Here is a 12,893-nt window from a genome sequence, read left to right as displayed (position 1 = left end):
GACTTTACTGAAGACGTCAGACGGTGAGCTAAAAATGTACCCTTACATATAGGAGGCACTTTATCTATGGCTATCCTCCGTCTATCTTCAATGCTATACATGTGAGGCTGCTCCTTCTCCACCATTCCTCCTCCTCCCCCCCTTGGAGTTGCAGTCGTTCACTAATCAATCAGGACGCTCTTCCCCCCTTTTCTCCTTGTCGGTTGACACACATATATGCCCAATCAGCTATTGGCTCACATCTGTATGGGACCCTTGTTTTTCACCAGCACTTGCACTTTATCCTAGAAGGACCGAATGTCTATTATTCATGAAGCCATCTCCTTGCTCTGGAATCCCATGAAAATTGTACAGACCCGGGTCTTCAGTGACATTAATTTGATGAGTGGGAGTGCATGAAATTTTGATGTATGTGTAATGTCTGTGGTGGCCACCAGCACACAATAGGACTTTCTTTGCCCTATTTTTTAAATATACATGGTTAGTGGATTATGTTTCTATTTAGTAAATTGACACAATAAAGTTTTTTCAGGTTCACAACAGTTTGTTCTTGAGCGGACCATCTTTTTTAGGAGGCCTCCTCTTGCCCCCTTTTCTTTTTTCTCATTCATTGGCTTATGCAGGATGATGTCACTCCTTCACATGCACAGGAGTGCAGTCATCCCAGCACACAAGTACTGTGACGGAATGTAAACTGATTTGTGCATGCACAGCTCCATGTACAATCAATTGAAGACTAAAAGCAGACAGGTAGGCTTCTTTTATTGCATTGCAATAAAGAGTCTGCTCAAAATTTTGGAAAGTGGGACTTTAATTGCACGTTAAATAAGTAACCACTTGCATTTCAATCTTAACCGTGTATTAGAGAAAAATGAATGGCCTCTGAAAATCATTATAAATATAAAAATAGCAATAACAAATTGTACCATCATCTGAAATTTTCTGGGTACAGTGTGAGAAAAGTATAAGTAGGACATAAAGACCGTCATAAAAAGTTCCAAAAATGTATTAGTACAAATTACATGACAAAAACAAAGGTGACTTGGTCATATATAATACTTTGACTAGTTTTGTGGGATGAACCGCTTCATCAGGAAATATATCTGTAAATAGATAGAAGATCAATTGACAATATAGTCAAGACTTACCCAATTGTACATTTTTGTAAATTTTGTATATTGTTTAACCACTTCAGCCCCGGAAGAGTTGGCCCCTCAATGACCAGAGCACTTTTTACAATTTGGCACTGCACTACTTTTACTGGTAATTGCGCGGTTATGCAATGCTGTATCCAAACGAAATTTGCATCCTTTTTTTCCCCAAAAAAGAGCACCTTGACTGTCAGCGACTGCTTCAAACGCTACCAAAAAAACTGTTAGCGTTCGCAGGGATCAGGCCTGACTCTGCGAATGCTGCAGTTATGCATTTAGTGTTTTGTAAGTGACAGTGATCAATTGATACTGCACTTGGCTGGGATGGGCGGAGTGGCTAAACGCAGGTGCTAGCAGGTATCTGGGCTGATCCCGCTAACGCTGCATTTTTTGGAACCCTAAACTATTGGGGATGCTAATATAGTTCTGATCAGATCAAAGATATCGATCCGTTCAGACACTATACTACTAAGGGAGGTGTATGGTGCATGGGTGTTAGCGCTATTGGCACTAATCTAAAGCTGCCTGGGGCGACACAGACCCTAACTGACGCTAAAACTGATATCACCCGCCAGGTGATCAGGGGGTTAAACCTTTTTATTAGGTAATATACAGTGGGTGCCCTGCCGCTATAAGAAAATAACTAACCAGTGTCACCCGTGACACTAATACGGTGATCACTGGTTACGGGGAGATCAAGGGGTTAAACCTTTATTAGGGGAGGTCCCTAGACCTATCTGGGGCTACTACTAAGTGCCTAACTTTGATTATTGTCACAAATGACACCAGTACAGTGATCAGAGAAAAATATGAACACTGCACTGGGTGACACTGTTATAGGGAGTGAAGGGGGGGGCGATCAGGGGGCGACAAGTGTACTTACGTGTACTGGTGTTAGTGTAGTGTTGGTGCAACTTACTATGAGATGTCTCCTCTCCTATCTCTGGAACAGAAAAGAGTTCCATGAGGGGAGATGACATCACTACCCCTGCCTGTGTTTACACTTACAGGCAGGGGAAGTTCTTAATTCTCCAGAACTGATCACTGGGTCCAGGCCATAAATCATTGGCCTGGGCCTGGAGACTGATTGGTTCTGAAGCGAATCCGATCATCACGGCCGCTTAAGGGGTGCATGCCCGACATACAGCTACGTCGCTTTGCCCAGCAGAGCCAACCTGCCGCAGTACAACTGCAGTGGCTGGTGCGGAACTGGTTAAATGTAAGCAAATAATGTCCTGTTTAACTTTTTGCCATTTTCCACTGAATTGTACCTACTGAACACGTGTTGGTGCATCACTACAGCACATGTTTAAAATAAGATATTAAGTGATTTTCTTCAGATGTACAGGGTGCAACTTGTGATTGCTGCACTATTGTCACCAGATCACTTGCTCTGCCCATGACCGCTTAAATGGTGCTCATCTTGAATCTGGCCTGGAGGTAAACCCAGAGAGCTTATTGGGTTAGTCTCCGATTGCCTAGCGTTCGGAATTGTGATAAGGGGAAATCTGAGTTTTTGTTTACAGCAACCAATCATATTAGGAGTGCTTTTTGTTTTGGATTGAGACAGTTTGAAGTGATTGTGAAGCTTCATGTTGTTTTACTTGCCTGCTCTGTGCAAAAGCAGTCCCGATCTTCCTCTTTTATTGTCTCCTGCTGGTGCTCCTGGCCCCCACTTCTACCCCTCAGAGTACCCCATAGCAAGCCACTTCCTATGTGGGCACGTGTGCATTCTCACTCCCGAGGCGAGCTGTTTGCGTCTATTCAGACACACAATCGGGCTTGCTCCCGCCCCCTGCTCTTATGTTTTGATTGACAGCAGCAGGAGCCAATGGGCTTCCACTGCTCTCAGCCAAGCCTGTGAGACGGAGAGAGGGGTGAAGAGCTGCTGTAGATGTGTAGAGCGATGGGCTGAGTTCGGGCTCAGGCGAGTATTTAGAGGGGGAGCTGCATGAAGGTTTTTTTACCTTCATGCAAAGAATGCATGAAGGTTTTTTTACCTTCATGCAGAGAATGCATGAAGGTATAAAAAAAAAACAAAAAAAAAAAAAAACTTTCTCTTTACAACCAGTTTAAACAAGACCTAAAGAGGTAGTAAACTCTGCTTGGTCACTTGTATCTACTGGTAAGCTTATAATGAAGCTTATTTGAAGGTACAGTGAATATCTCTTAAACGTGCACCATTTAGGAGATATTCACGTTATGCAGCTGGTGACATCAGCAGTGCATGTGCTCTGCACACTGAATTGAGGGCACACTGAAAGTGCCGCCAATCCAGAGCACTGTGTTTTGATGTGCATGTCCGACTCCCGTATGCATGCATGGAAGTGACGTCAGCCCGCAAACCTGGCATGAAGACCAGGTGAAGATGGAGGCCCTGGCAGCAGTGACGACACGCTGCTGGAGGGATATGTTTTACAGGTAAGACTGTCATAATATGAGAGTATGTAATGCATACTAGCACATTATGCCATTAACCTGCAGGGTGGCTGGTATTTTTTTTTTTTTTTTTCTCTGTTTAAGAATTCTACCATTTTTAGGAGGTCAGTCGAACTAAAGTGGTCATGGCCTGATGACGTCTTTTACTTGTCTGGATCTCCTGGCTGTGATATTACAATTATGTTTCCTCCACTATAGAATCTCCTCCTTACATCTGTAATTTCCTAAATCTTAAAAGCCTGTTAGCTTTGGAAGAAAACGACCCTTTAATTTGGCAAAGTGTTTTGTAGGTTAGGCCTAATGCATACGTGTTTTCATGGCTGCCGAATGAAAGTCCTTTTGTCTCTGAGGAATCTTCTGTCTGTAGTATGTTGAATGGCTTGCCTGTGTATGGGGAATGATTTGTGTGATGCTCCATCTAGTTTGAATGAAACATACTGTAGATGCAAGGTGTTTGGTAATTAAGGCAGTGGTAATAGTTTTTATCGTTGTTGGAGGTATTCTGCTTTTTGGTGCAAAAAGAAACAAATTAGAACCATTCTTGCCCATTAGATTACACTGTATAGCTTAGGTTTGGTTATATAAGACTAGGTCTACATCATGAAAAAATCTATACACAAGATGAATTGATGAAAGCTTCTCACTGCTAAAAACTTTATCCTAATGGTCAGTTTTTTGGTGTGAACTAGAAAATAAAACTGTCCACCTAATTGGTTGTTTTTGACAATAGTCCTGTTTTACCGTAATTGTAGCTTTAGATCAGCTTCATAGTATCTTTTGTGTTAACTTTGTTTTTTTTTCTTTACTTTCCAGAATTCTTTTTTGACTTGGAAAATGACCTTCCTGATGAACTAATCCCCAATGGAGATTTGAACCTCTTGGGCACAGGTGGAGGGCTAGGACAAGATGCGGCTTCCCAGAACAAGCAGCTGTCCGATCTCCTTCGTGGAGGAAATCCAGGACTGGGCCCTGGCATGGGAAGAGGAGGTTCAGGTAGCCCTGTGCAACAAAGCATGGGAGGCCAGGGCCAGCAAAGCAGCCCAGGCCTCGGTAACTTGGGCAGTCTCAGCAAGAGCCCACTTAACCAGGGACTATCTGGCACACCACCGTCTGGATTAAATAAACCAGCTACTGGCACGCCTGGTCCATCTGCACCCACATCCCAGTCGCAAAAACAAGTCGGCATGGTGGCAGGCAGCCCGGCTGCTCAACAGGCCTCTGCGGGAATCTGCATCAACTCTAACTTCAACCAAGGGCACCAAGCACTGATGAATAACAATTCTGGGCATGCACTAATGAGCCAAGGCCAGCCTGCACAGGGACAAGTCCTGAATGGCTCGCTGGGACCTGGAAGCAGAGGTCGGGGTGCAGGTCTACAGTACAATACTTCTTCTTTACAGACCGCCCCAGGTAGCGTCCTTGCAGAAACATTGACACAAGGGACGACGGCAATGCCACAACACACAGGCATGACCACTGCCCAGACAGGACCCATGTCCAAGGTATGTGCTGGTTTACCGTGGTTTTGTATACTAATTTGTTTACCATTATAGTGCGCAACTACATCTACAATTGGAAACTCCCACTTTAATTTAAAAATGTCATTGTTTTGCAAGCTATTTTGCCATATAAATATGACCTTTTCAGTTTATTCACATACCTACTGGCAAGATCTTTTAACAGCTTGCCGACCGGTTCACGCCGATATACGTCGGCAGAAGGGCATGTACAGGCATATTAACGTACCTGTACGTTGCCCTTTAAGAAGCGGTTTGCGCGCGACCTCCGTGAGTGTGATCGCGGGTCCCACGATCGTCTCACGGAGAGGAAGAACGGGGAAATGCCGATGTAAACAAGCATTTCCCCGTTCTGCCTAGTGACGCTGACACTGATCGTAGCAGTGATCAGTGTCGTGTCACACACATAGCCACGCCCCCCCACATTTAGAATCACTCCCTAGGACACACTTAACCCCTTCACTGCCCCCTAGTGGTTAACCCCTTCACTGCCAGTCACATTTACACAGTAATCGATGACTTTTTAATCACACTGATCGCTGTATAAATGTGGTTCAAAATAGCGCCATAAGTGTCCGATTTGTCCGCCATAATGTCGCAGTCACGATAAAAATCGCAGATCGCCGCCATTACTAGTAAAAAAAAAATTAATAAAAATGCCATAAAACTACCTCCTATTTTGTAGACGCTATAACTTTTGCGCAAACCAATCACACGCTTATTGCGATTTTTTTTTTTTTTTTTTTTTTTTTTTTTTAACAGAAATATGTAGAAGAATACATATCGGCCTAAACTGAGGGAAAGTGTTTTTTTTTTTGTTTTTTTTTTAATATATATTTTTTTGGGGATCTTATAGCAAAAAAGTAAAGAATGCGTTTTTTTCAAAATTGTCACAATTTTTCTGTTTATAGCGCAAAAAATAAAAACTGCAGAGGTGATCAAATACAACCAAAAGGAAGCTCTATTTGTGGGGAAAAAGGGACGTCAGTTTTGTTTGGGAGCCACGTCACACGACCGTGCAATTGTCAGTTAAAGCGACGCAGTGCCGAATCGCAAAAATGCTCTGGTCTTTGGCCAGCCAAATGGTCCGGGGCTTAAGTGGTTAAAAGTGACAGCGCACCGTAAAACGGTGACTATATTTACCTTTCTGGTGTTGAAATGCCAGTAATTGGCTTCTCTAATGCCGCTGCAGGTATTTGACACTTCAGGTGGGTTGAATACATGTTACCCCTGCTGCACGCTGTGGTTTCTTCTGCTGGCTCGTATATCCTGTGGAGACATGTGGGCCAGCAAGAGTGTATTATGTCAGGAGCAGTTATTATACATGCCCAAAGATGTTGACTACTTGTAGCTGCTAGCAACAAGCAGATTTCTGGCGTTTTTAGAACCGGAACCTCTGAATATATTGTCACTTCTTTTACATGGTGGGAATTCTGTACAAGTGAACCACTTATTTACCAGTCTATCCATTAGATTCAGCAATTAAAGGGCCACTGCATCCAATAATGGTGTTTTTATGGGCCGAGTCTGGTGGGCTAAGTCAGCTGCTGTTTTTCATTTGCCTTTAAAATCCCAACAGTGAAATTTCACTGCCATATCTGCAGACTGTTCCTGTCCACCATGGAATTTTGGCTGTTCCTGTCCACCATGGAATTTTGGCTGTTCCTGTCCACCACCTTTTTTTCTGTTCCAGCTTTTCTGGTTGCATTTCATATCTTCTAAGATAAAAACATCCATTGCAGAGAGTGGGAAACGCTCACTATGGGCACAGCTGGCTTGTAGACCCATGAAATTAAGTATAGGGACTTCTAAAGCCAGCCATGCACAGTGCAAATTTCTTTCCCGCAAACACAGGTTGCAGGAAATAATTTTTTGCTCAATTTTCCCTTTAACACAGACAGTGTTGACATGGGCATCCCTCTTGCCGAGCCATTGTGTTCTCCCAGCTGGGGGGGTGGTGAAGCTGTTCCGCCAGGAAAAGACCAGTGATTATTCTGGTTGCATCTGTACTTTTTTTTTTTTTTTTTTATTTTCTTCTGGTGCTTGTGCATATACTCGGTATCGGCACAGATGTTGGTGTATCCCTAGTAATTCTTACTAGTGGCTATATGGGCCGCTAGAGAAAATCGCATGCAAGATCTGGCAGGCTGGTTGTACCCAAGAAGATCAACATGGTACATTCTGGCTGCCCGTATGTGTTTCGACTCTCGAGTGGTTCCTGCTGAACTGGCCGAGATTTAAACCACCTATGGCTGGCCTAACTTTTCAGAATGTACCACAATGAGATTAGTATTGGGTGGGGCTGATCCTTTAGGCTTGGTTCACATAAATGCAAATCTGATGCGCTTTGAACTGCAGAAACCGGCCCCGCATATATGTGAGCCTTAATATTCAGGATAATACAGAGAAAAATGTCTCCAGGATGGGGGACTACAGAGAACTGCAAAATCGTCACTGGTGGAGTCTGAGAGAGATTGGAAGTCAATAAATGATTTAATGTTCACCTTTGTATGACACTATATGGATTTAATACGTTGTTGCTTATTTTTTTTTTTTTGTTTTTTTTTTTTACGTGTATGTAGGGTTTTGCTCATTTGGTCTTGCATGTAGCATCTTGTCAACTTGATTGCTAAAACTACAGTGAAATCAGATGAAAGCTGGTAGCTAATGGCAACAGATTTGTACTTTTTCCCTCGAATATCAGCCCAGTATAGATTTAAGGCTGTCTTCAGGAGATGGTTTCAGACCCCCCCCCCCCCCCCTCCCTCCCCCCTACAGAGTTCCCTGCCTCTTTGCTGTATTCGTGTGGTTTTTTGTCTTGGTTGCTAGAGCTGAGTTTTCTTTGAAGTGGTTGCTGTGTGTGTGTGTTTGCCATTTAGTACCCGTGATATGTTTTGTTTCTTTTGTTTTTGTTTTTTTTTTTTTGAGAAGCTGATTGTTATACATCATGCTTTATTTGTGTGATCAGCCCCTAATGTGTGTCTTTTAAATTACTACAGAGCTTCCATTTTTATAAACCGTAAGTGAAGACATTTGTGCTGCCATCTTTTACTTACCCGAAGATAAAGAAAACATACCCGTACCAATTAGTCAAACGCAGACTGGAAATTCTTTTCCCTAAAAGCCTTTTTGGGTTGCTATATCGCAGCAGGCATGCAGCCATTCACTTTCGCCTAAACTCACTAAAGAAACATACCTGTGTTGGAGGGAACCGCAACACACTTTAAATACCACTGCATTACAACAAATGGTGCATTGTCAGTTCATTCAAATAAATGGGCTATTTTAACACAAATGTCAGGTCTGAATGGATCCTAATGGGTTTAAAAAAAAAATCTAAATGGGTATGCTTGTTGGAACTGTAAGAATGGAAACATGGGAGCTACTATTGCGGACTTTAAAATGTTATTAAAGCTTTATTATTTTTTAAAATTAAAATAACAAACATGACTATACTTACCTGTTCTGTGCAATGGTTTTTTCACAGAGCAGCTCTGATCCTCTTCCTCTGGGATCCCTCCCCGGCGCTTCAGGCCCCTTCTCTTCAGCGGGTGCCCCCACAGAAAGCCGATTTCCTTAGGGGAACCCGTGAGTGCTCGCTCTGGAGTCTCGCTGCTGCGTCCATTGACAGAGACAGTGGGACTCGGCCCTGCTCCCGCGTCACAGCTTTTGATTGACAGCAGCTGCTATCAATCTGTCCAATGAGGAGGGAGACAGCGATGGGAGCCGCTGCTCTCGTGCACGTCTCTGGATCGAATTGAGCTCGGGTAAAGAAAAGGGGAGTCTTGGGGGAGCTTCAGCACACAAGGTTTTTCACCCTAATGCATAAAATGCATTAAGGTGCAAAATACTTGAGGCTTTAGTACCACTTTAAAGCCTGTTGTCTAGTTCATGGCTTCACTGCCTAGTGAGTTACTGCCCTAGAACAAGCATGCAGACAGTGGAGTCAGAAGTCAAAATTCTACATACTTGTTTCAGGTTAGCGACTAGGTAGTGATGCCAGGAACAGGATGATAACTCTTGGGTCTGTAGTGTTAAACTGGACCTATGTGTAACTTTATGAGTTTGCTTGACTAAATTCCTGTAATATGACATACAGCAACAGTATAATTAAAAAAATTAATATCTGTCAATTTCATTAGAAGGTCCGTGAGATTCAGAGATGTCTGGTTCTAGGACAGAAAGAGGGGTTCTTTGGGAAATGTCATACGTTTTGCAGCAGAAAGGAGGAAGCATTTCCTATTCTGTCCTGCCCAGCGCTCATTCACTACAGCCATTGTACTCATATAACTGGCTAATCGCAGAGTAAAGCCTGGTACACACGGTTCGTTTTTTCCCTTTCAACCTAGTGGGTTGAATGAAAGAAAGCACAAACTGTCAGCTCCAGTCAGAGCTGCTGTACTAATGATCCAGCATTAGTACAGTGATCTTCCACGTTGAGCTTGTTGTGTTCTGGCAGGCCCCTCCGCCAGAACACTCTGATCAGTGCTCTCTGCCATTGGCTGAGAGTGTTAATCGGGAGCCAGTCTGCTCGTTGTTTTCCAACATGCTTGTCCGACAGAAGTCGTCCAAACAACTGGCTTGTGTTGGACCAGGTGCCTTACACACAGGTCGAATATTGGCCGATTTTTATTGAACCGGCTGATGTTGGCTGGCATGTTAGGGGGGGAAGGGTTAAAAAAAAAAAAAAAAAAGGAACAATTGGACAGGCTGTAGCCTCCTGATCACTTAGATAATAGAGCCTACATCTATCTCTTAAAATGTAAACAAATGCAGGCTGCTATTGTGACCATGGGTTTGTTTACATGCTGATACTGTCACTGAAGTAGTTGAAGTGAAACTGTTATTAACCACTTCAGCCCCGGACCATTTGGCTGGCCAAAGACCAGAACGCTTTTTGCGATTTGGCACTGCGTCGTTTTAACTGACAATTGCGCGGTTGTGCGATGTGGCTCCCAAACAAAATTGACATCCTTTTTTCCCCACAAATAGAGCTTTCTTTTGGTGGTATTTGATCACCTCTGCGTTTTTTATTTTTTGCGCTATAAACAAAAAAGAGTGACAATTTTGAAAAAAACGCAATATTTTTTACTTTTTGCTATAATAAATATATTAAAAAAAAAAACATTTTTTTCCTCAGTTTAGGCCGATATGTTTTCTTCTACATATTTTTGGTTAAAATAAATCGCAATAAGCGTATATTCATTGGTTTGCGCAAAAGTTATAGTGTCTACAAAATATGGTATTTTTATTGATAATGTTTTTTTTTTTACTAGTAATGGCGGTGATCATCAGCGGTTTTTATTGTGACTGCAACATTATGGCGGACACGTCGGACAATTTTGACGCGATTTTGGGACCATTCACTTTTGTACAGCGATCAGTGCATTGATTACTTTGTAAATGTGACTGGCAGTGAAGGGGTTAACCACTAGGTGGCGCTGTAGCTGTTAAGTGTGTCCTAGGAAGTCATTCTAACTTTGGGGGGGCTGTGTGTGACACAACACTGATCATAATCCTCAAACATTGTATTTTTTTTATTAGCAGAGACCGTAGAGAATAAAATGGTGGTTGTTGCAATATTTTATGTCACACGGTATTTACGCAGCGGTCTTTCAAATGCAATTTTTTTGGGGGAAAAAATTAACTTTTTAATGAATTTTTTTAAAAAAAAGAACAGTAAAGTTAGCCCAATTGTTTTGTATAATGTGAAAAATGATGTTGCACCACGAGAATCGTGATTTTTATTCTAAGCAAAAAAATCGTGATTCTCATTTTGGCCAGAATCGTGCAGCTCTACTCCCTACATAAGTTTTACATTTTATATCTGCTGTCCTCAGCTTTCTAGCTACATTCTTTAGAAAGGGTACATTGTGTTAGAAATATTTCTTCCAGTTCCAGCGGTGGGTGTGGAGTCTGGGAATACACGGTGTGAGAGCTGTCACCGCCATTAGTAGTAAAAAAAAAAAAAAAAAACAAAAACAGATTTATAATAAAAATTCCATAAATGTATCCCCTAGTTTGTAGACGCTGTAACTTTTGCGCGAACCAATCAGTATATGCTTATTGCGATTTTTGTGTTTTTTTTTTTTTTCCTACCAAATGTAATGTAGAAGAATACATATCGGCCTAAACTGAGGAAGAAATTTTGTTTTTTTTTTTTTTTTTCTATATATTTTTTTCCAAAATTGTTGTTTTTTCCAAAAAAGTCTTTTTTTGTTTATAGTGCAAAAAATAAATCGCAGAGGTGATCAAATACCAGCAAAAGAAAGCTCCATTTGACGTCAATTTTGTTTTGTTTGTTCTGTTAATTAAGGGGGCAAATTTTTCTGGGGCTGAAGTGATTAAAGTGTGTTTTTTCACAAAAAAATTGCATTTGAAAGACCACTGCGCAAATACAGTGTGTGACATAAAATATTGCAATAACCGCCATTTCTCTCTGCTAAATTTATATAATGTTTTGGGGTTCTAAATAAAAATTTTTAGCAAAAAATTCAAATTCCTAACTTGTAAGCAACAAGTGTCAAAAAAGGTTTAGTCTTTAAGTGCTTAAACTGACTTCATTTACAGACAGAAGTTTATCCCTTTGATCTAAAAGAACTATGTTACAATGTTTCTCTTTAGCTGTTGCGAAACTTGGCATGCTGCCTGTTTTTTTTTTTTTTTTTTTTTTTTTTTTTTGACAGCTGTCGGCTTGAGCAGAGAACTCTCTGCGCTGAATCGAGGAAATGCTTTAAGATCGGGTGGAGGGTAGAATCGTGATCTCGATTATTTAACGATTAATCGTGCAGCTCTAGTATGAGTGTAAATTTTATTTCGATGGGCAGAATAAATTAATATTCTGCACAGTAGATTCCGTTTATGCTTAACACTATACACTTACGTAAGCAACAGCTTTTTTCTGCAAAGGACTGGCAAAGAAAAAAAATCCAACATATTTGAAGCATACTTTCATATGCCCATGTGCAGGAGGCCTAACCATTGATTTGCACACTGCTTTTATACCAGCTGAAGCCTATGTAAACAAGGACTCCTCTGTTTGACGATTGCTTTTAGTGAATAAATTACCCTAAATTTCATTGATCTTGGTTCTGTTTGTGAAATGATTGCTTCCACTGGTTGAAGTCCTCTACAATAACTGTAACACTGGGTTCACACTAGTACGATGCGGGAACCAGCGAGATTCCAGCGCCAGTTCCCGCATCGCTCCTCTCCGGCAGGGAGTTCACACTGCCTTGTACGAACCACTGTGGGTGTCATTAACAAAGTTAATGACACCCCCAGTTTAGATCGCAGTGCAAAGGAATGAGAACACCCATGCGATCCGATTCTAGTCCCTGTGCTATTTTCTGTGCGAATCCAATGCAAGTTCAGCCATACAACTGTATTGCTCAGCATTGCTTAGAGATCTCATTTGATTGGCACCTGTGGTGCGGGTGCCAATCACATGCGATCTCTGAAATCACGCTAGTGTGAACCCAGGCTCTAGAAGCTGCATAATTTACCTGAGACCCATCTCGAACCAGTGATGTTCCCGGGTCTCTCTTCTCATTGGCTCACACAGCAGCAGGAGCCAATCACAGCCATGGAGCCAATGAGGAGAGAGCGGGGCTGAGCTGCACTGTGTGAAAGTGCACATGGATAATGTCCGTTCACAGTAGTGTTTGGGAGGCTTGCTATTGCGGGCACTCGTTATGGGGGAGGAGTCAGAACTGCCGATAGAGGACCCAAAAAGCGGATCAGGGCTGCTCTGTGCAAAACCACTGCACAGACCATGCATATTTAA

The 12,893-nt window shown here is 42.1% G+C and overlaps 1 protein-coding gene across 2 annotated transcripts in view; it reads left to right on the top strand.

Moving 5' to 3' along the window:
* CREBBP (CREB binding protein) overlaps window positions 1-12,893 on the top strand; it is a 96,435-nt gene that overhangs the window by 46,001 nt on the left and 37,541 nt on the right. For both annotated transcript variants that reach the window (XM_073636577.1, XM_073636575.1), the window contains exon 2: window positions 4,404-5,092. In XM_073636577.1, coding sequence (XP_073492678.1) covers window positions 4,404-5,092 — 689 coding nt within the window. The remainder of the gene's footprint in view (window positions 1-4,403; window positions 5,093-12,893) is intronic.

This window comes from Aquarana catesbeiana, linkage group LG06 (assembly GCF_042186555.1).
Source record: "Aquarana catesbeiana isolate 2022-GZ linkage group LG06, ASM4218655v1, whole genome shotgun sequence".
In the NCBI taxonomy this organism is placed as follows: domain Eukaryota; kingdom Metazoa; phylum Chordata; class Amphibia; order Anura; family Ranidae; genus Aquarana; species Aquarana catesbeiana.
The sequence above is the reverse complement of the archived record's forward strand: the minus strand, read 5'-3'. Positions and strand labels throughout refer to the sequence as shown.